General features: G+C 43.8%; 2 protein-coding genes across 2 annotated transcripts; both read left to right on the forward strand.

Moving 5' to 3' along the window:
• The first annotated feature begins 4,657 nt into the window (after nt 1-4,657).
• On the forward strand, nt 4,658-7,459 carry LOC137636689 (uncharacterized). The gene is made up of 2 exons (XM_068369070.1): nt 4,658-6,693; nt 6,928-7,459. The coding sequence occupies exons 1-2, from the start codon at nt 4,658-4,660 to the stop codon at nt 7,457-7,459; spliced, it is 2,568 nt and encodes an 855-aa protein (XP_068225171.1).
• A 42-nt stretch (nt 7,460-7,501) lies between these two features.
• On the forward strand, nt 7,502-9,184 carry LOC137636690 (uncharacterized). Its single transcript, XM_068369071.1, has one exon. The coding sequence runs from the start codon at nt 7,502-7,504 to the stop codon at nt 9,182-9,184; it is 1,683 nt and encodes a 560-aa protein (XP_068225172.1).
• The last annotated feature ends 15,418 nt before the right edge of the window (nt 9,185-24,602 follow it).

The following is a 24,602-nucleotide window of genomic DNA, read 5'->3' on the forward strand; positions in this document are numbered from 1 at the left end:
ATCAACTCTTGCATTCATCACCTTCTTCAGCAGACAGCTATTTTCCATTCACTCGAAATGGGCAAACTTAAATAGCTTTTGGGAGTAGTAGGCTGGCCATGGCACTAGCCACCCGTTGAGATACTACCACTAGAGAGTTATGGGGTCTTTTGACTGGCCAGACAAGACTACATTTGATCCTTCTCTCTGGTTATGGTCCATTTTCTTTTGTTTACACATTCACACATCGAATAGTCTGGCCTATTCGTTACATATGCTCCACTGTCCTCATACCCCTGACAACACTGAGATTATCAAACTATTCTTCTTACTGCACTGTAATTGTTCAGTGGCCCCTTTCCTCTTGTTAAGGGTAAAAGAGACTCTTAAGCTATGGTAAGCAGCTCTTTTAGGAGAAATACATTCCAAAATCAAACCATTGTTCTTTAATCTTAGGTAGTGCTTTAGCCTCTGTACCATGTTCTTCCACTGTCATTGGGTTAGAGCTCTCTTGCTTGAGGGTACACTCGGGCACACTGTTCTATCCTATATCTTATTTTTCTTCCTCTTGTTTTGTTAAAGTTTTTATAGTTTATAAAGTGATATTTATTTTATTATTGCTCTTCTTAAAATATTTATTTATCCTTTTTTCCTTTCCTCACTGAGCTATTTTCCCTATTGGAGCCCCTGGGCTTATAGCATCCTGCTTTTCCAACTAGGGTTGAAGCTTAGCAAGTAATGATAATAATGATAATATTAATCTAACTGAATGGTAATTCCCTTGACGATTACTAGACCTAATAAATGAATTGGTTTTCATCTCATCAAAATGTTATGTTAGCCACACGTGGTTGAGATGCTGTAGGATCAAGTGTGCATACGCAAAGGTGTGGAGAGGCGTAACAAAGGAGTAGTTGTGTCTGTGGTCGAGAGTTTATGATTGAGAGCACAAGGTAAACAAAGACGTATTTGTGTGAGCCTCGGGCGTAGCTGTGCTAGGTAAGCGCAGAGCGCACTCTTCGAGCCGACAGGGACCAGTGTGGCGGGGAAACGGCGTTGCTGCCCCTTATTACTATGTAAAATTAATACTTTCTCCCTTGTAAAAGGTATGCACTTGTCTTAGTTATAATTGGTGTTTTATTAACACCTGATATTGTCTATTGTGGTTAACTTTTTAAATGTATCAAATAACGATACGATAATTTTGCCGGTATCGAAACTGCTGTGCTTGCATGGGGTTAGAATTGTGTCACCAACCGTAAGTTAAGATGTGTAATATTATTCTCAGATTTGTGAAGTTAATTCTTTGAGTTGCCAGGCTAAAAGTGCAGTGTAACCAGTATGTTATGTAAGACTGCAGTGTAGCGTACACTACAAATTGCATGTTGTTTGACCGAGAATCGCTGTCCAAAACGAAGATTTTGTATTACAGGGTACCAGTTTAGAGTACCTGACATGTACTAGCACTTGTAGAAGTGAGAATAAAAAACCCCCGGGAACTAGCCTATCCCTCAACCTCCACTGCAAATGAAGATCCATCCTTCTCCACAGCAAGAGTCAAGTTAACTTTAAGTCTAGGCTTAGAGAATTAGCCTATATTTATGATGTACACGGTATTAGCCTATGTCAAGGCTTGATTTATTATAGAGAGGCTAGCCAGGGATAAGTCGATTGCCTTAAATTGAAAGATGACTCTGAATTAAGTAAAGACAATTGACGAAGGTAAGAGTTAAGTGAAAAGTCATGTGTGAAACAGCATGACATAAGGTGACAGCGGTGTAGGATGTATTAATCTTATAAAGGTTAATATATTCATCCATACGTCCTAAAGTAGCCACAAAACCATTAGGACTATTTATTTTTAATATAGGCTATATATATATATATATATATATATATATATATATATATATATATATATATATATATATATATATATATATATATATATATATATATATATATATATATATATATATATGATAGCATAACCTAGGGTGATTAGGTCTATATCATCCTAGTTTAAGGTACTCTACAATTAGTGAATTTATTTTCATTGCATCATGTTCTGACAATTTTGATTGTGTTTTTTGTATAACATGGCTCAGAAAAAGTAAGGTGAGGCTGAAACAGTAGATGAATATGATAATCTCTTGTCTGCCATGGATAACCATAGTAGTCAAATGCAACAAATGTGTGAACAACTTATCGACATAAAGAGGGACATATCTAGTTCATCAAATGTTTTACCTGTCACTTCCACCCCATTCAATTCTAACAGAGCTAACACATCTGACATTAACCAATTTGTTACAGTAGATAGAGCGGACATAACACAAACATCAGTATTGACACATAATTTGCCAACTAGTACACAGCCAGTAGGGCCTAATGATCCAGTTGAGGGTAGTAACACCATTAATAACCCAGTTATTCGGGTAGGTAATGTGCATGACCCTGTTTATAATCAGTCTAAGGGATTTTGCTTAAAACCCAAGGATATTTTGATGTTGAAATTGTCAGATTTGCAAGGTATTGGAATTGATAATAGACTGGCAAAGTTTTTTTTTTTTTTTTTTTTTTTTTGTCAAGTAGAGTTCTGTGTTTTTGCAGACATGGATAGGATCCAAGTAGCACTTACCAGATTGGATCAAGAAATTGCAACGCTAATAACGGCTGAAATGGCCAAAAGGGGAAATAGCATATCTTTGAGTCAAATTAAAGACTTTCTGAATAACCAATTTGCTTGTTCAGTTAATATTACACAGTCTTGGCAGGAAAAATAGAAATGGAACGGAACAGTGTAGATGAAGCCCCCAGAACATTTGTTAATAGAATGAAATGTAAATTATCTGCCTTTGCATTGAAGTTCCCTAAGGATACACTGCCAAAAGCTGACAATCTTGTGAAAAGAAAGTTGTATAGTGGACTTGAAGGTAGATCCCAAGAACGACTCATAGATTTCCTTGATGGTGGGATACCTTTGGAAAGATTCATTGAACTAGTTGAGTATGAGTATCATTTAGCTATGATAAGTGGAACCGTTACCTGATGTAGAGTTTTACCTGTTAATAATTCCAATTCCCTTCCAACACCTGCAGTAAATAGTAGTGCACAAACCACATTAAAATTGGAGGATCTGGAGAAGCAGGTTAATGAGTTGTCCAACCAATTAAAGAGATTAGGTAAGAAAAAGGGAAATAATCAATACTGTGCTTACTGTAAGGTTAGAGATCCCAAGCTTTCTGAATGTCCACATAATCTTCCGAGAGGTGTTTGTTTTGATTGCCACAGACCTGGCTGTAAAAGAGGTTCAGCACAGTGCCCAGGTCCTGTCCGAAATGAGTGACTAACGGCCAGTCACAGCTCTCCTTCAATCAATTTGATAATAAATCATGTAATGTGCCCTTTCTTAATTGGTACTGGTAGTGAAGTATTTGTAGCACAGAAGAGGCTTATAGAAAGTTTAGGTTCTTGGGAACTCAAAAAATAAACTTCACAAGTCTGGGAATAATATTACCCATCTTAACTTACGGTTGGTGGCACAATTCTAACCACATGCAAGCATAGTATAAAACAGTTTCAATACTGGCAAAATTATTGTATATTTATTTGATACATTCAAAAGGTTAACCACAATAGACAATATCAGGTGTTAATAAAACACCAATTATAACTAAGACAAGTGCATACCTTTTACAAGGGAGAAAGTAATAATTTCACATAATAATAATAAGGGGGAGCAACACCGTTTCCCCTCTACACTGGTCGCTGTCGGCTCGAAGAGTGCGCTCTGCGCTTACCTAGCACAGCTACGCCCGAGGATCACAATCACAAACTCTCGACCACAGACACAACTCCTCCTTTGTTACGCCTCTCTACACCTCTGCGTATGCACACTCGATCCTACACCATCTCAACTACGTCGGGCTAACATAACATTTTGATGAGATGAAAACTAATTCGTTTATTATGTCTAATAATCGTAAATGGAATTACTAACATAACATTTTGATGAGATGAAAACTAATTCGTTTATTAAGTCTAATAATCGTAAATGGAATTACCATTCAGTTAAATGAAGCATTTCTCTCATTACATCATTTTACCCTTACAGAAATTGGTTTTCATTTATCAAGAACTATCAACTAACTGCAAAATCTACGGTAGAAAACAGATCTAACAACAAGTTTTATAAGCTATGAATAGTAGCCATCTCTCAGCTGGATATAGGCCACAACATTTAATCTTCAAAGTCTGCTGACAGGAATACAGAGCAAGTTGTGGGCCGCCACCCTTAAGGTGCGTTTCTACCTAACCATCCTAATAACCTCACCAGGATAAAACATCTATGTAAGAGTGATCTTAAATTCAATTAAGGGTATAATCTCTTAGGATTATTTTTCTTACAAACAATCTCTTTGTAAGATACGCCATAACGTATTTCCAAGAAATCTTTTGTGTTCTTTGTTAACCATGAGGATTAATTTAGTTTCCCTTATTACGTTGTCCAGGACCAACTCTAAGCGCCGAAAACATAAACTTATATGTGCATAGCGATGGTCTAGCTCCATGATTGGTCGGCTCAGAGGGGCATTCTTAGATGACAGATTGTAACCTGACTATCAAGAAGTGAATCTTTCTCAGACGTTGACGCCGAGCTGGGAACATCGTCATCATGTCGGAGAGATCATTAAAATCAAGAACGTCCTCCAAGAGTGACACAGGCGAGGTCCGCCGAAAGCTATTAGAAGCGCAAGCTAACTTTGCCAAGGTTCAACTGAAGGCACGCTTAGAAGTGGAAGAACGTGCAGCCAAGAAGAAAGCTGAAGCTGATGAACTCGCTGCTCAGAGAGATGACGAGGATCGGGCCGCTAGAGGGCTAGCGGACGCTGCATTCCTGGAGGCCGACCTCGAGGTTCAGAGACAGCAATTTGAATACGAAATTAGATCGGAGGCAGGAGAGTCGCAATGTGGTTCGGAAGTGTCTTCACATGCCGGAAGCGTGAGAGTTCCCAGTGTAAAGGTCGTAGAGACTGAACATGAGTCGAGGATCAATCAATGGAGGCTAAGTGTCGCCCACCACCACGAGAATGACCCAAGTGCTATGCGGACGTTGGACTCTGTAGAACATACAAGAGGACGAGAATGCCATTCTACACCCATGGAAGTCCACTCACGGCCATTGGATCCCACCTCAATTCCTTTCGCACCACGACATGCCACGTTTGAACCCTCTGTCACTGACCCCTTGACCAACAACTCTCAAGTGCTTAAGGCACTCGAATGCACTCTTGCTAGTAGCAATGAGAAGACGCGGTCAACGCTGTTACCACCTACTAAACTTGAGCGCTTTGGAGGTGACTTTACCAAATTTAATTGGGTCAAGATGTCCTTTAAATGGCACATTGAGAACAATACCTTGGACCCTGAGCGCAGGCTGAACCACTTATATCATATCCTAGATGGGCCTCCGAGAAACCTGGTTGAGCACTGCTTGCACCTGTCACCGACAATTGGGTACGATGAAGCTTGGAAGCAGCTGAGTGAATTCTACAGCAGAGAAGTCGATGTTACCGAAGCTTTTATTCGTCAGCTTCTCGAATGGAAGGAAATCCCAGAAGGTGATAGCGAAGGTTTAATGAACTACGCTTCTTACCTAAAGAAGGTGAAGGCAGCTCTGGGTGCAAATTACACTAGAATTGAGCTGCAAGAAACTATAAGAAAGATAGTGGAAAAGCTCCCTCACCCTCTTCGGGTAAGATGGGTCTCCAAGTACCTGGAACACGAACACAAGCTTCCAGCCCTGATCACCTTTGTGGAGAGACAGGCACTGGTTGCTAAAGAACTGAAGTACTACGAGTGCGACCGTCGTCCATCCAAGGGCAAACCTGAGGACACGAGCAAGCCGATTAAAGCTAAAGCCTTGCCTGTTCACCACAGCTCTCCTTCCGACAATGGGATATATTGTGTATACTGCAAGAAAAATAAGCACGGAATTCAATCGTGCCACCGATTCCAAAGCCTTAATTTGGATGACCGCTGGAATGCTGTGGTGGATGCCAAACTCTGCTTCAGATGCCTAAATGTCGCGCACAATCACGAAGCCTGTGAAGAAGAATCTACGTGTGGCAAGTGCGTCTTGGGGACGCATCACACGCTCTTGCACTATGTGAAGAAAACCCCTCCAAGGGACAGTGTAAACTCCAAGAGAGCTACTGTGTCCAAGACATCTGACAAACCTAAAGCAAAGGCCGGGACGACTAGCAATGCACCACCTGATAGAACTAACACCGAAACCGCTCCAGAGGCTGGGACTCCTGCGACGACGGGGCACATACACGTCATGTCCACTGACCGACTACCGGATGGTTGTACAATGTTGAAGCTTATCCTAGTCATGGTGAACAGAATGTGCACTACAGTCGGCTTCATAGTTGGAGGAGCCGCAACCACGTTAGCCGTAAGGTGCCTAATAGACCGGCTAGGTGTAACGGGAAGGCCTTGCAACCAGACCATGGTGACAGAGGCCGGTACGTTCGCCTGCAAGGAAGTGGTCCAACTCACCCTTGATAACATCAATGGAGGTGACAAAATTAATGTGTTGACGGACTACATAATGCCTTCAGACCGGCTGAAGAGATGGCCACACATGGCAGACGTAGATCTGCAAAGTATGCCAACTGACCACGAACAGGTCGAGCTCGTGATCGGGTTAGACACGACCCTGAATCGATTCATTCTGGAGTAACGCCACGGCACTACCAATGAGCCATCCGCCTACCTAACCAAGCTTGGTTGGGTGGCTTTCGGTCCTACTGGAGACCGGTCTGCATCGAAGGTCTCACCCGTGCATCATGTTCATAAAAAATTTGACCCTCAAGACTTGCCAGAGCTACTGCAGAGTCCTTTTAATAGAGATTTCTTCAAAAAGGAATCCCTCTTCAGATTGGAAGATTTCCTAGAGGATAAGAGATTCTTGGCCGCCTTGAATAACACGACACAGCATCGACATGGAAAGTACGTGGCCAAGCTGCCATTCAAGGACTTTACTCCTCTACCTGATAATATGAATATGGCAATTCGACGAGCCCGAAGCTTGAAAAGAGGACTAGACAACGACGAAGCTTACAAAACATCCTACGTAGGTCAGATGGAGAAATATACTGATAAGGGCTACACAGAAAGGGTTCCTGTAAGTCAGCTAGACAGGAAGGACGGGCGCGTATGGCTCATGCCGCACCACTCTGTCAGGCATCCTGTCAAACAGAAAAACCTAGTGATTTTCGATCTGAAGGCAAGGCACCGAGGAACATCTCTCAACGAACATCTGATGCAAGGCCCCGACCTCACCAATAGCCTGACGGGTGTTCTCCTGTGTTTTAGAGAGGGTCAACATGCCATCACACCAGACGTGCAGGAGATGTTCCATCAGGTGAAGGTACCTGAAGAGGACAGAGACTGCCTGAGGTACCTCTGATGGCCAGAAGGTGTCACCAGCAAAGAACTGCAAGTCTTCAGAATGACGTCCCACGTTTTTGGCGCAAGATCATCGCCGAGCGTCGTTAACTTCTGCTTACGCAAAACGGCCCTGGACTTCGGAAGCAAGTATAACGAAAAAGCTTCTAACTCTATACGTCGCAACTTCTACGTCGACAACCTCCTCAAGGCGATGGATGATGAGGAAGAATCCATTAAACTGACCAGAGATCTGATCAATCTGTGCGGGGATGGAGGTTTCCGTCTTAACCAATGGACCTCCAGCAGCAAGCGAATTCTAGCTGCAATCCCTGAAGAAGAACGAGACAACTCTGCGGCTGTCATAGACTTGGATAAGGATGAGCTGCCAACTGAACGAGCCCTGGGGATCCATTGGAATATGAGCACAGACGTGTTCACGTTCAGAATCGTCCTTAAAGACAAGCCTTTCAACCGACGTGGTGTGCTCTCTGTTGTTGCATCGATCTACGACCCCTTGGGCTACTTATCACCCGTCACTTTGATCGCGAAGATCCTGTTGCAAGAAATGTGCCGAAGGAAGCTCTCGTGGGATGAGGAGATGTCTGCTGATGAACTTGTTCGATGGAAGACCTGGCTCGCGCAGTTGCCACAACTGGAAGAGTTCCAACTGCGAAGGTCCTTCATACCACCAGACTTCGGAGATGTTGACACCCTTCAGCTGCACCACTTTGCAGATGCAAGTCAGACAGGCTATGGTGTAGTCTCTTACTTGCGTGTAGTTGGTGTCAACGGAAAGATTCATTGCACTCTCGTCATAGGACGGGCGAGAGTCGCCCCTCTGAAAGGGACCACCATCCCTCGTCTTGAGCTGACGGCGGCTGCTATCGCTGCACAGATGGACTCTAAGCTGAAGACTGAGCTCGATCTGAAACTGGCCCCGTCAGTCTTCTGGACTGATAGCACCTTAGTGCTGAAATATCTCAGAAATCTGACTGCGAGGTTTCAGACCTTCGTGGACAATAGGGTCAATCTAATTAGGGATACATCCGACATTATGGCGTGGAGATGCATCAATACTACCGCAAACCCAGCAGACCTCGCATTACGTGGCCTCTCCGTCGCTGACTTCCTCCAATCATCTTTGTGGTTTTCAGGACTAAATTTCCTCAAGATGGACGAAACGCACTGGCCAGCCATGCCCGAAGACGTTGTCAGAGGAGAGCTTGATCCAGACACCGAAGTGGAGACTTCTCCCGTCTTCGATATAAGGAAGAAAGAACCAACGTTCATTGAATCAATAGGGACAAGATTCTCCTCCTGGTTGAAGTTTCTCAGGACCGTCGCGTGGATGACAAGATTTATCGGCCACATGCAGAAGGCTCGCCCATACAGCGGCGACTCACTCTCGAGTGCGGATCTGCGTACCATGGAGAATTTGATCTGGAGACTGACCCAAAGGCAAGAGTATGAAGAAGAGTTAAGCACCCTCTCGAAGAAGGGAAGATCGCTGAAGAGGTCTAGTAAATTAATCAAGCTGAGACCATTTCTCGAGGATGGATTGCTCCACGTTGGTGGTCGATTGCAGAAATCAACACTGGCAGATACGGCCAAGCATCCGATTATCCTACCCAGCAGTTCTCTGGCGGTCAAGCTTATGGGGAGAGCCACGCACAAGTACTGCGGCTATTATGGCCAGAACCACCCGATGACCAAGTTGAGGACAAACTACTGGATCGTCCGCTGAAATGTGATAGTCAAGACTGTCATTCGAGAATGCTTGGTCTGTTGCAGACTAAGTCGTCGTCCTGCAGTTCAGGTGATGGCTGAACTGCCATCCAATCAGCTTTGTCCAGATGAACACCCCTTTACTAACACCGGGTCGGACTGCTTCAGACCGTTCTTAGTGAAGCATGAAAGGTCCACAGTGAAGCGTTGGGCCGCTATTTTTACGTGCCTTACCTCGCGAGCAGTCCAGCTGGAAGTGATCGATACAATGGAACAAGACTCCTTCGTCAATGGCATCAGGCATTTCTTCGCTCGCAGGGAGCCCATCAAGAGAATGTGGTCCAACAACGGGACCAACATTGTGGCCATGGAACGAGAGCTAAGAGAAGCTCTCCAGCGCTTCAACGAAGTAGAAATCAGAGACACACTCTCGATCCGAGGCATAGAGTGGGACTTTCATCCACCACATACCTCACACTTCGACGCATAATTATCTCAAATTTCCTCAATTAATCTAGAGGGAGGAACAATATTGCAAGCACCTTTGGTTTGTACTCTTTCGTTTACATTCGGATTGATAATTTTCATTTCCTGCATTTTTACTAACCACTGTTCTTGTCCTACAAAAGGTTTTACTTTGTCAGCAGCACGTTCAATAATGGTGTGGTCAAACAAGTTTTTCAACTCATATTTAGCACCATCCCTAAACACTTTAGTTACTACATAAAGACCAGACCATCTTGGGTTTAGTTTCTTACTTGTGCTGGGAATTACATTTTCATTTTTAACCCATACAAGACAGTTTTCATCCACTTTCTTATTCTTCCTCTTTTGATTGGCTAATTATTTCATGTGCTTTTGCAATAGCAATCTCTTCTACACCATCATCTTTTGCGTAGGGGTGCTGCGAGAGAAAAATACATAGTAAGTCTGTTCACCAAGAGTGGTATATACAGCAGAAATGAGCACACGCTGTGTTTCACCTAGGTGTCCTTTGCACATCACGTTTAGGACTGTCTTTATAGTTCTCTGCATCCTTTTACTAACACTGCTTCCTTGTAGATGATATGGGGTAATATAACCTGCATTGATCTTATGTTCGCGACATAATTCTCTAAATTGATTTGAAGTGAATTCAGCATCATTATCCAGAATGACAGTCATAGGTAGGCTACACCAAAATCATTCAGATACATAAGGAAGTTTTGATTACCTCCTCTGTAGACTTACTTCGCAAGGGATAGGACTTAACATACCAGCTATAATGATCAATAACAGTCAGTACATATTCATAACCATTTGCACCAGATAACATATCTGTTAAATCAAGACAGATTCTCTCTAAAGGTATAGTTACTGGAGGCAATTCCTGAAACTGTTATTACAAAGAACTACTAGCTTTACGTTTTTGACAAATGGCACATTTACTTACATATTTGGTAACATCAGATCGCAATGAAGGCCAATAAAATAAGTTTGCAATATTATCAATTGTTTTGCGTATTCCTAAGTGACCTGACAATTATTCATGACCGAACTTCAAAGCTGGCTTGGTTAAATCCCTAGGACCTATTAATCTCAGCTGATACTAGAGGCTGATGATCTGTGTGAATAGTAAATGGAACACCCCAAAGAAGAGGATGAAGCCTACAACATGCTAAGACAATACCAAGTGCTTCTCTGTCAGTGGCACTGTAGCGCTGCTTAACTGGCTTCAGTTTCTTAGAGAAATATCTAACAAGTTTCAACTGACCATCTTGTCTCTGCATCAAAACCGCACCTACATGATCTAAACTAGCGTCTGTGAATAATTCAAAGGGTTTAGTCATTTGAGCCTATACTAACACTGGAGCAGTGACTATTGCTTGTTTCATCTGATCAAAGCTGGACTGACAATTCTTTGTCCACAGGAAGGGTTCTTTCTCTCTTAAGAAATTAGTCATGGGAACAGCAATTTTAGCGTAATCCTTAATGCAGTGGTACCCAACCTTCTTCCACTGGTGACCCAATTTCAGCTTGACCATACTTTTTGCAACCCCACTCAAATATGAAGGCTACCTGTATATCTTTTTTTTTTTTTGGATAAAAGAATATTATTGATTAAAGTACACTGTTTATCATTGAATAGCAAAAACCCAAAAATGCACTTATATATAATATACAAATTTTTTATATAAAACACAATGCATAATAGAATGTTATTGATATGAGTACTCAAGCATTATCCTGATGATTAATATGATGTTCTTCATGTCATTCATGTGATAGTTAGAACTGCTTTCCATCGACAGTATCTCAATCCGCAGTGATGTATACGATAAAACACAATGTAGTTCATCTTCAGCATGGAGATTAGTTCTCAGCTTTGACTTTAACCCTGGAACGGTACGGTGGGTCGTCTGCGACCCGAGCGTAAAAAAAAAGAGGTTTTTCTCACGTGACTCACCCCCGTGACTGAATTTGTGGGTGATCGACCTGCAGTAGGTGTCTCGCCTACACGCTCTAGTAGTGTCCAGATGTGCATTGCTGTAGCTGTACTCCTTCCCCGATTTCTGAGACGCGTCGGGGTCGAGCGCGACCGAGTTTACCCTTCTAAGGTAATTTGCATAATTATCAAAGTTATTACGTATTATGAAATTGTGGTAGAATGGTGCAACTTGTATAGGTTATCAGTTGTGGAAAGTCTTGGTGGATTGTTTGGCTACCATCTGCATGATTTTTTTTTTTAAGTTAAAATGTTGTTCATCACCATGAGGACCATTTTACCGCAAGTGCCCCTTTTTCATTTTTTTTCATTTTTTTGCCAAGTCATTTTTCCGTAAGAAATTGCCAAATAGTGTCGTAAAACTTCTGCTTTTTTAGAGTTGGAAAGTGTGTCTAGATGATCTGGCTACCCATGCGTGACTTTGTTTTTGTCAAATACAACTTAGTTATTGGTATATTGGGTATTTAACTGCGGTTGCCAGTTTCTGTTTTTTTTTCAATATTTGTAAAAATTTACTACGTAGTAAGGAATTGCCGTATATTATTGATTTTTTTCATGTTTATGTGTTAGAAAGTGTGCATTGATGGTTGGGCTAACACGTGCAAGTTTTTTTTTTTATATGAGATGCCGTATATTAGAATGTTGGGCATTTTACCGCGAGTGCCCCTTTTTCATTTTTTTTCATTTTTTTGCCAAGTCCTTTTTCCGTAAGATATTGCCAAATAGTGTCGCAAAACTTTTGCTTTTTTAGTGTTGGAAAGTGTGTCTAGATGATCTGGTTACCTATGCGTGACTTTGTTTTTGTCAGATACGACGTAGTTATTGGTATATTGGGTATTAACTGCGGTTGCAAATTTCTGTTTTTTTTCAATATTTCTAAAAATTTACTACGTAGTAAGGAATTGCCGTAAATTATTGATTTTTTTTTTCATGTTTATGTGTTAGAAAGTGTACCTTGATGGTTGGGCTAACACGTGCATGTCTTTTTTTTTATCTGAGATGCCGTATATTAGAGTGTTGGGCATTTTTCCGCGAGTGCCCCTTTTTATTTGTTTTGCATTTTTTTGCTAAGTCATGTTACCGTAAGGATTTGGCAAGTAGTGTCGCAAAACTTATATTTTTTTAGTGTTGGGAAGTGTTTCTAGATGATCTGGCTACCCACACCTATCTTTTTTCTTAGCCAGATATGGCGTATATATAGGTATGTGTTCGATTTTCCTGTGATTGCCATTTTTTCGTTTTTTCCCATTTCTTTCAAAATTACTACGTACTAAGGAACTATCACAGAGTAATGATTCATTGAGATGTTTATTTGTCGGAAAATGTGCCTTGATGGTTTGCCTAGCACGTGGCTGAAATTTTTTTTTCTGAAATGCGTATAATAAAATGTTGGCCATTTTTCCGCAAGTGCCCCTTTTTATTTGTTTTCCCTTTTTTTACTTAGTTATGTTACCGTAAGGAATTGGCAAGAAGTGTCGCAAAACTTATATTTTCATAGTGTTGGAAAGTGTTTCTAGATGATCTGGCTACCCATGCCTATCTTTTTTTTTAGCCAGATATGGCGTATATATAGGTATGTGTTCGATTTTCCTGTGATTGCCATTTTTTCGTTTTTTCCCATTTCTTTCAAAATTACTACGTACTAAGGAACTATCACAGAGTAATGATTCATTTATATGTTTATTTGTCGGAAAATGTGCCTTGATGTTTTGCCTAGCACGTGGCTGAAAATTTTTTTTTCGGAAATGCCGTATATTAGAATGGCCATTTTTTCCGCGAGTGCCCCTTTTTATTTGTTTTGCATTTTTTTGCTTAGTCATATTACCGTAAGGAATTGGCAAGTAGTGTCGCAAAACTTGTATTTTTATAGTGTTGGGAAGTGTTTCTAGATGATCTGGCTACCCATGCCTATCTTTATTTTTAGCCACATATGGCGTATATATAGGTATGTGTTCGATTTTCCTGCGATTGCCACTTTTTCGTTTTTTCCCATTTCTTTCAAAATTACTACGTACTAAGGAACTATCACAGAGTAATGATTCCTCTAGATGTTTATTTGTCGGAAAATTTTGTTTACTTCTTTTTTGATTGAATATCATCAAATTCTTTCAGCTAAAATATTATATTGTTTTACATTTTTTTTTCGATTTTATTTCCCTTCAAAAAATTTTTTTGGGTCAGAATTTTAATTTTATAGTCGTAAAATAATCGAAAATTATCCAGCAACCCACCATACAATGTTTATGCATATCGAAGAATAATTAGATTAGTAAATAACACTTTGAAATTGACATACCCTTCCTACATTTCAGGTGGCAGATTAGGGAGTCTGAGTCAGTGTGGTTGGCGGCCATTTTGTGGACATATCCGAAGCGTAAGGTGCCCTATCTATATATATTCTTGTTCCCTATAGAATTTGTGATATTTTGGTATATTTTTACCTGCATAAATATCATATTATATATTGAATATATGTATTTTTTTACGAAATTTCCAAGTACTCAAAAAATTACATTTAGATATGGCCCCTGATATAAATGTAATTTACGAAATAATGAAGATTTTTTTTACATATTTCTATTTTAGGATAATATATGTTTATTTCCTAAAAAAATTAGCCACTTCCTATTTCATTTGGGTACCCCAAAAAATTCATGAAATTTGGACAAATTTTTTTGGCCAAAAAAAAGTTACCCTTTTTTTTCTCATTTCAGATCTTCACCTCCATGGGTCTGACATCATCAAAAATACATCAAGATGTGTCCTAAACATTCAAAAATCATTTCCTAAAAGGATTTGTGTATATATGTATAAATTTTTTTTTATGAATTTTTATGTAAGGTCTTTTTGGGCTCAAGCCATGGCGTCCTGATGGAAGGTTCCTTTTTGGTAGCTTCCTTGGGTAAATAACTACTAAGATATTCCCAGAGAATTTAACCACAGGTTATCACAGAATTCTAACTTCTGGAGCGAGTATCCCAAAGGTTTCCCTTTAAGACATCGTATATCAACAGGGGACGCATGTATTAACGCGCCACATAGCTATCTACACCCCGAACAGAGTTAATGCTTCGGTGTGTAAGGGCTGAGAATAGCTGGGAGCCGTTCCATAGCTAATCTCATTCGTGGCTACTACTGATACTCGAGACGTAAACAAACGGGCGCCATTGCTTAAATGACGTCACGTCCGTCTTCATCCTTTGTTCAGTAGCTCGCCCTACATAGACGGATTTTCCCTGTGCTTCACTTATCGCTTTGCATCTACGTAATGTCGCTACCTTCAGCCTCGCCTTCTTCTGGAAAGTTGAGTACAAGGTTCCAGTATTGTTTAGTTAAGCTCTGACCGTAAAGTAGATATTACTTTCCGAGATAATTGCTGTTTTGTGGCAGAGCTGTGCCTCTACCGGACCCTCCATTTTATGGCGTCGTTGTTGTTATGCATGCCTTATTTAGTTAGCCACAACAACGCTTCCGGCCTTATTTACTAATCGATTACATTAGTTTATTTAGTCTTCATAGCTAGGAACTTTTATATCGTGTTTCGACGCTTTTTATCGGTCATCGATTGACCTCATACCAGTCGGCTACTATAGCCCCCAGGCCAGAGCGCCTGTATATAAGTGTTCATGCATGATTTTATTAGTGATCCTAGGCTAAGTTATGAAGATAGTTCATTATTTTACAATACTTTCGACCGTGATGCAAGTGTTTTTTCGCCTTCAGGGACCATATAGGGGATAGGTTAGTTAGTGTCCCTTCCTAACCTAACCTACTTGTAGGACCCCTATATGCTTCCTTCATCCCCTGCCTTGGCATTCCCTCTGTTTAGCCTTGATTCCCTTTCTGAGTAGAGGGATCAAGTGTCTAATGGAGTATTCATCGCCTCTCAGTCCTCCCTAAGGGAATGACCCCCCCTTAGGGTTGCGTCCGAGAGTGAGGTTAGGCTAGCCCTTCCTCTATGGCTAGGAATAGTCTATGACTGTCCTGCGATAGCGATATGTCTTCTATCCTTCCTAGTTCGGGGTTCTTAGCCCTGTTCTAGGTTAGGTTCTGGAAGGTTACTCTGTCCCCTGCTGAAACTGTACCCATGCACCGTTTCAGCCTGGCGGCCTTATCTTAGGTTAGGGAGTGTCCTCCCTTTCCCTAGTGGCCGCTCTGGTACAGAACCCCTTCCTTGGAAGACTCTTCTCTTCTCCCCTCCCCACCTATCTCTTGTATAGCCTAGCCTACACTTAGGTTAGTCTATACCCATCTGTCCCCTGTCCTACAACTCCTCCTTAGGGTGGAGTGATAGGGCTACCTTGAGCTTCCTTGTGCAGTCCGCTCTGGTACATATACCCTTCATAGTGTCCTATGGGGTTAGCCACTGGATGCGTTCTGCATGTGGAGGTCTCTCCCCCCTTGGGTGTCCCCTAGCCCTCCCTTGGGCTACCCAAGCTCCCGGTCCTCTGCGACCCCGGCTCCTGGGTGATAGAGCCTGCCTCTATCATGGGTACACCCTCTCAGGGGGGGATGTCTGGATTCCATGACTGGACTTCTTACATCCCTCCCCCTGTCTCTCTCACTATCCGGGTGCCAGTCCCTTGCCGCCTCCACTGTCGGCGATACCTGCCTCCTACCTTGGTAACTCTCCCCTACCCTCATGCCGCCAGCCCCCCCACTTGCCGGGGGACTGTCGACCGCCGCCGGCTCCCGCCGACGGCCTTCCTCCTTCCTCCTAGCTTCACCGTCCGCCTGCCGGTCGGCCACCGGAGTGCCGGCATTCACTGCCAGCAACCTGGTTCAGCTATAACCATCCTTATCCCAGTCACCAATCCGGCATCCTCCGACCGCCGGAGCCGCCGCTCCTCTGCCGCCGTTGTGCCGGCAGCCGCCACCCTGGCTTTACTCTTGACTTACATTTTGTCTGTCCTAATGCCAGAAACTCTGCTGGAGCGGCCTCCGGCGTGCCGGAGGTCTGCCGGAACCTCCCGGAGGCGTCAAGGATACTTGCACCCCCTTCTGCTAGCTATCACTTGTATACTGATAGCCCTACACTGCAAACAGACGGAACCTCCCGGAGGCGTCAAGGATACTTGCACCCCCTTCTGCTAGCTATCACTTGTATACTGATAGCCCTACACTGCAAACAGATAGCCTGTTTACACTCTTTAGATCAGTGCCTTGGTACTGTTCTATTAGTAATCATGCTGTCTCTTTGCATTCTTCAATATCCCAGCATGCTGCGTGCATCTTAGCGCGGCTGGTTGCCGGAAGCAGTTACCCTAAGGGACCTGTTAGCTCCCTAATTTGGGACTGAGTGATCTCAGTCCCAAACTTATCCTTGGTTTTCCATGGAATTCCATTGCCCGGCGGAATTTCAGGGAATACTATCCTGTGCCTTCGGCCATCTCGGATTATCCAGGGATAAAGCTTGCGGTAGCCAGACGGGCGAGATGCATGGAGTATGTTTTCTTTACTACTTCAATCTCTATGTATCACACCCTTTCTTTAAGTTAATATTATTGATTAATCTTAACTTAGCTTAAGAACCATTCTTATGACTCCCCCATACTCATTTTCTCTTTCTTCCACAGGAGGAGCAGATGAAGTGTGACTTCGACTTCTGCGCTGTGAAACGCCCGCACTTCTACGGGCATACGGCTTGCAGGACTCACGCCCCTTGTGCTAACAAGAAAGGGGATCTGAAATTCTGGGACCCACTGAATTGTACGGTCTGCCAGGCTCAACTAGTTCATGCCTTCCATAACCCTCCCTCAGCGAAGGTCAGGGACACTTCTCGGGAGAAGCTACGCAAGTGGGTGCGTGGCTTCCAGAAGAATGCCACCGGACCGTACCTGACCACTGAAGAAATGAGGTCATTCTTGTTCCCTAAGGCCTCCCCTGATTCAGTGGTACCCAAGGATGTGATTCCCACTGTCCAAATTACAGTGGAACCTGATGTTGTCATGGCTCAGTCCATGCACGAGTGCCGCCTGGATTCTGAAGATGACGAACATATGTCGGATGTCTCGGAAGACACGGAGAGGACTCTTATGGCTCAAGGAGCTGAAGATGACGAAGACCAGGTGGAATACGCCGAGTCGGAGCAAGAGGTCGCTCCTCCTTCCATCTCCGCTCCTACTCCTACACCGACGGAAGTATCTATCCCGTCTACCTCCACGACCCCGGATCCCTCTTCTTCCACTCAAGAAATGATCCGACTGATTAGAGCCGTCATGGACGACAGGTTAAAGGAGAATCAGGAGTTCATCAGGTCCATGATGGGATCCAGAGAACCGAAGAGGATTTCGGTTAAGGATATCCCCGCTTGCTCACATGCCAACCAGTGGAGGTATGCTGAGCATATGGTTATCGCGACCGGCAGGATCTTTATCAGCGACAAGATCGGCACGGTCCCTATGGAAGACGTGGAGTTCTTCCCAAACTTTGAGGCCTACCCGGACTGTTACGTCCGACTTCGTTCTGAACCTGCCTCTAAGGAAGAGACCGAACCGAAGGAAGAGATAGTGTTCGATCTCGCGAAGGCCCAGGCTATGCTAGCCAACACATTCAAGAGTAGGGGCTTTACCTGCTCTAAGCTTCCGGCCCTGAGCAAGAAGCACCCTACTTATGTCGCACCTGAAAATGCGGTACTTCTATTCTTGGAAAAGGCGTTCACTGCGTGCCTTAAAGCTGTGGAAGAGGGGAAAGCCTGCCCTGCACTGGAGGAGTGCAGACCCTTCTCCATAGTCACTCCCCCTGACGCTCGACACTGGAAGGATATCCAGCATACTTTCGTCGTGGGAAAGCTAGATCCTGACGTCGCCGGACGTCAGTTTAACGAAGACCTCCCTAAGCTCAACGATCACCTCCTTCGTCGGGAACAAGATACGAAGGAGAGGCTCGCAGCATCCATGTCTCACCAAGTCCAACTTGAAATTATGGCCTGTGACACCAGAGTACCAGACCACTACATGGTACTCTCCAAATCCCACATGACAACCGTGATGAAGGACTTGTACCACTTCATGAAGGCTCGGAGAGCCTGTCGTGAATTCGTGTTCGCAGGTGCCACTGTGAAACACGAACCCCGGAGGATGATTTCCTCCAACATCTGGGGAAAAAATCTCTTTCCTTCTGACTTTGTGAAGGAAATCACCGACAAAGCCGCCACGGAGAATAGGAACCTTCTCCACAAGTGGGGCATGTCAAGAAAAAGGAAACCCTCTCAGGACGACGGACCTCAACCTAAGAGGAAATCCCTAAAACAGAAACCCCAGCAACGTCAACAAAGGCAGAGGCAAAGGAGGAAAGGGAGCTAGCGGCCGAGGCAGCAAGCCCTCGGGACACCAGAAGCAATGAAGTGCTTCCGGTGGGAGGAAGACTCTGCCAATTCCAGGATCGTTGGACCTTCGATCCCTGGGCACACAGCATCGTCAAGAAGGGTCTAGGCTGGAGTTGGACTCAACCACCCCCAACCTTCCAGCAATTCTTCCAACAATCAACCCCCCTTCTGGAAGAATATGTCCTAGATCTCTTGAACAAGAAGGTGATAAGGAAGGTAAAGTCCACCAGGTTCCAAGGGAGACTGTTTTGTGTCCCCAAGAAAGACTCCGACAAACTCAGAGTCATTCTGGACTTATCCCCCCTCAACAAGTTCATAGCGAACGACAAGTTCAAGATGCTGACTCTTCAACAGATAAGGACCCTTCTGCCTCGAGGTTCCTACACGGTCTCCATAGACCTGGCGGATGCCTACTGGCACGTTCCAATGAACCATCACGCTTCCTCCTACCTAGGATTTCGACTCCAAAGGAAAAGCTACGCCTTCCGGGCCATGCCCTTCGGCCTCAACGTGGCCCCTCGGATCTTCACAAAGCTGGCGGACGCCATAGTACAACAGCTCCGCCTCCGAAACGTCCAGGTGATGGCCTACCTCGACGACTGGCTAGTCTGGGCTCCATCGCCCGAAGATTGTGTAAAATCTTGCAACAAAGTCACCCAATACCTAGAACACCTGGGATTCAAGATCAACGAGAAGAAATCTCGCCTCTCTCCAGCTCAGAAGTTCCAGTGGTTAGGAATCCAATGGAACCTTCAGTCACACCGCCTTTCCATCCCCCAGAAGAAAAGGAAGGAAATAGCAGGGTCTGTCAAGCGACTGCTGAAATCCAAACGAATTTCAAGACGCCAGCAGGAACGAGTTCTAGGCTCTCTACAGTTCGCCTCAGTAACAAACCCAGTGCTTCGTGCACAGCTAAAGGATGCCGCGTGAGTCTGGAGACGTTCTGCATCCATCGCTCGAAGAGACCTCAAGAGACGGCTTCCAAACAGACTTCGACTTCTCCTAAAGCCGTGGTCAGAAGCAAAGGCCCTGAAAAGGTCCATTCCTCTCCAACACCCTCCTCCGTCACTCAACATCCACACGGACGCTTCGCTGGAGGGTTGGGGAGGTCACTCCCACCAAAAACAGGCTCAAGGCACCTGGTCTCCCCTGTTCAAGACGTTCCATATAAACATCTTGGAGGCCATGGCGGTCCTTCTAACTCTGAAGAAATTATCCCCGCCGCCCTCGATCCACATTCGTCTAACCCTAGACAACTCGGTGGTAGTTCGTTGTCTCAATCGCCAAGGCTCAAGATCGCCCCAGATAAATCAGGTGCTTCTCCCAATCTTCCGTCTGGCAGAGAAGAAGAAGTGGCACCTGTCTGCAGTTCACCTACAAGGATTCCGCAACGTGACAGCGGATGCTCTATCTCGGACAAACCCGATAGAGTCGGAATGGTCTCTAGACGCAAGATCGTTCTCCTTCATCTCTCACCAAGTCCCAGAACTTCAGATAGATCTCTTTGCAACGAGCGACAACAATCAACTTCCTCGGTATGTGGCCCCGTACGAGGACCCCAAGGCAGAAGCAGTGGATGCCATGTCACTGGACTGGAACAGATGGTCCAAGATCTACCTGTTCCCTCCCACCAACCTTCTGTTGAAAGTCCTCTCCAAACTGAGAACCTTCAAAGGGACAGCGGCCCTAGTGGCTCCCAAGTGGCCCCGGAGCAACTGGTACCCCCTGGTCCTGGAGCTGCAGCCTAAGCTGATCCCTCTCCCGGGCCCAGTTCTCTCCCAACAAGTACAGAAGTCGACTGTCTTCGCTTCATCATCGAAAATCAAGGACCTTCATCTCATGATTTTCTCTCCCTAGCCGCAAAGAAGAGGTTTGGGATCTCGAAGAAAAGTCTGGACTTCCTAGAGGAATGCAAGACCGAATCCACAAGACGGCAATACGAATCATCCTGGAGGAAATGGGTCTCCTTCGTCAAGACAAAAAATCCTAAAGAAATCACGATTGATTTCTGCATGTCCTTCTTTATTCACCTTCATGGACAGGGATTAGCAGCCAATACGATTTCAACCTGCAAATCGGCCTTGACCAGACCAATTCTATATGCTTTCCAAATTGATCTGTCCAGCGACATCTTCAACAAACTACCGAAAGCATGTGCTCGCCTACGCCCAGCACCCCCACCGAAACCGATCTCCTGGTCACTAGACAAGGTGCTCCATTTCGCCTCCAACTTGGATAATGATTCATGCCCTCTCAAGGATCTGACTCAGAAAGTTATATTTCTCTTTGCTCTTGCTTCGGGAGCTCGAGTCAGCGAAATAGTGGCATTATCAAGAGAAGACGGACACATCCTGTTTACCGATACAGGAGACGTTACCCTCTCCCCTGATCCGACGTTTCTCGCCAAAAATGAATTACCCACCAAAAGATGGGGCCCCTGGAGAATATGCCCCCTGAAGGAAGATGTTTCTCTATGCCCAGTAGAGAGCCTCAAGGTCTATCTTCGCAGAACTTCGAACTTTGGTGGAGGCCAACTCTTCAAAGGAGAAACATCGGGCAGCGACCTGTCACTGAAACAATTAAGAGCGAAAATCACCTACTTCATTCGCAGAGCGGATCCTGACAGTACACCCGCTGGTCATGATCCTAGGAAAGTTGCATCATCTTTGAATTTCTTTCAGAGTATGGACTTTGAAAGCCTTAAAAACTTCACAGGCTGGAAGTCCTCGCGCGTTTTCTTTAAACATTATGCGAAACAAGTGCACGAAGTCAAACATTTTGTGGTAGCCGCAGGTAGTGTTATGAAACCTGCACCTAACTCTGCGTAGAACAGTGAGTTACTTGGGACTCTAACTCTTCGGGTGCCTATGTTGACCCTCGAGCGATACATAGTGATGTCAAAAACACTTAGTGCTTTTATAACTGTTCTTATCCCAGGTGAAATGTCATAGTTGTCACACAAGTGCCGCATGCCCTGTGCATGATGTGTTTTTTAATCAAAGACTTGCGTTCCTCGAGAACGAGTGCCTACTAATAAACTTGAAATTCCTTTTCAGATTCAAGAGCAAGTCTTTATTACTATGTACATTATAATTACTGTAAATGAACTTTACTTATTGCTGTAATTTATTTAATTTCTGCATTTGTGAAATAAAATTTATATTTTATTACCTGTGCGTCTCAATCAGCTCCTACTTACTATGAAATACATGCCTGTCATAGTTTTATTATCCCCTTTTTCCTTATGGTTATGGAGAAATTAAGATACTAACTCTTAATTTATATTCACTCTGATTATGTAATGTTCCAATACGAATACTTACTCTTCATACCCTGGAGATGAATCATCCTTCTCAACACACAGTGCCCAACCACCACTGGTCTGCTTTTCAGAATGTTCCTATACAAATACCAAACATTCGGCTTCATCTCCAAGTTCTTCAAGTTCTTCTATCAGGATGAATAGCCCTTCAATACCACTTTGACGTCGGCATGGCCCGTGGGAACTTCACTGCCAGGGGGGGCAGGATGCTTCTTCCCTACGGTTCTTTACCAAGATTACTATGCTAATTTGTCAATGCCTTGGCACTTACTATTAGGGGAAAATCTACCACGATACATTGATTCTCTGGTATTCTTCCATCAGGACGCCATGGCTTGAGCCCAAAAAACGGATTTTGAGCGAAGCAAAAAATCTATTTTTGGGTGAGATAGCCATGGCGTCCTGATGGGCCCTCCCTGCTACTTCGTCCAGTTTTAGGTCCCACCCTGCTCTGCTGTATCATGGTGATGGGCAAGCAACTGGCTTCAGGATAAAGACGGACGTGACGTCATTTAAGCAATGGCGCCCGTTTGTTTACGTCTCGAGTATCAGTAGTAGCCACGAATGAGATTAGCTATGGAACGGCTCCCAGCTATTCTCAGCTCTTACACACCGAAGCATTAACTCTGTTCGGGGTGTAGATAGCTATGTGGCGCGTTAATACATGCGTCCCCTGTTGATATACGATGTCTTAAAGGGAAACCTTTAGGATACTCGCTCCAGAAGTTAGAATTCTGTGATAACCTGTGGTTAAATTCTCTGGGAATATCTTAGTAGTTATTTACCCAAGGAAGCTACCAAAAAGGAACCTTCCATCAGGACGCCATGGCTATCTCACCCAAAAATAGATTTTTCGCTTCGCTCAAAATCCGTTATGTTTCTGCTGTAGGCTAACTACTAGACTGTTGATGACTGCTCAGCTGTTTTAATTCATTTACTCAAGTATCATAAAAACTACAAGTAAACAAACGCCTGCAATATAAATTCTATACGTCTTTGGAAACCTAGTCTGCTGTTTTCGTAACTGGTAGCCTAGTATTCATTCACCTACCCTCTACCAATGCGTTCCATTTCTGCTAGACGTATGAGTTCTCAAAATATATATATGCAAAAATAAACACACAAAGACGATTCTGTCAAGCTCGGTCATACAGACGATGCAAAAAGGATGATGTCATCATTCAAAGACTGCTGTATCTTCATTATTTGTAAAAATAATTTGCTGACACTTCTTGTGACGGGCGAGAGAAGCTGTGACTCAAAAGGCAAGATGAAAGTTGCTGAAGGTCTTATTACAGAGCATCCTGTTTATTTATACATCAAGTCCGTGCAAGAAGAGCATAAAATGCAACAGGCAATTTCATATCCAACCGACAACCTATTCTGTTAACTTTAAACAGTAAGAAAAATAAACAAGTTGATTCTGGTCGCTGTCAGTGTGAGGTGAGAGCAAAGGTAAAAAGCATTATAAATGCAAAAAAGAGAAATGTCGTTACTATGTACGATCCTGTGACACACGGTTGGTAGCCTACATGGCTCCCCTCCTAAAAATTAAATACTGTACAAGTTAGATAGGGCACCCTGATCTAGGGAGGCGAACTGTAAGCAGGTCATCTGGCAGGAGGTAAGCAGGTTTTAGACAATCAATGGAGACCCAGTCCTCTTTGCCACGAATATATTGTAGGAATGCTTTCGGACTACGTCGGATCACAAGGAAAGGGCACGGTTAGCGGTGGCTTGCTATTGTTGTTGCGTAGGAAGATGTGCGTTGCAGAGTGCTATTTTGTCGGTACAGTATGAGGAAGACCAAGTGGAATACACCGAGTCGGAGCAAGAGGTCGCTCCGCCTTCCATCCCCGCCCCAACTCCTACACCGACGGATGTATCACTCCCGTCTACCTCCGCCACCCCGGACCCCATCCCATCCAGCGCCCAGGAGATGTTTCGTATGCTGGAAGCTCTTATGGACAAGAAACTCCGTGAGACACACGAATACATCAGGACCATGGGAAGTTCAAAGGAGCCGAAAAGGATTTCAGTTAACCCTGGATAGGTACGCTCCTCGGACACCCCTTTGAGGGTATACTGTACTCGGTCGCGCGCGACCGCGACACAAAAAAAAAAATTTCTTGTAAAATCTGTTTTTGCAGTAACGTCCTTTTTTTTTTTTGCCAAAAAAAGTTCAATGAATGCTTCAAACTACTGTAAAAATAAATACTACTCATCTGCAGAAAAACTATTTATTATAAATATTTTAAAAAATTAAGTAGAAAAAAAAACGGATTTTGAGCGAAGCGAAAAAT

Source organism: Palaemon carinicauda, unplaced genomic scaffold (genome assembly GCF_036898095.1).
Source record: "Palaemon carinicauda isolate YSFRI2023 unplaced genomic scaffold, ASM3689809v2 scaffold358, whole genome shotgun sequence".
Lineage (NCBI taxonomy): Eukaryota > Metazoa > Arthropoda > Malacostraca > Decapoda > Palaemonidae > Palaemon > Palaemon carinicauda.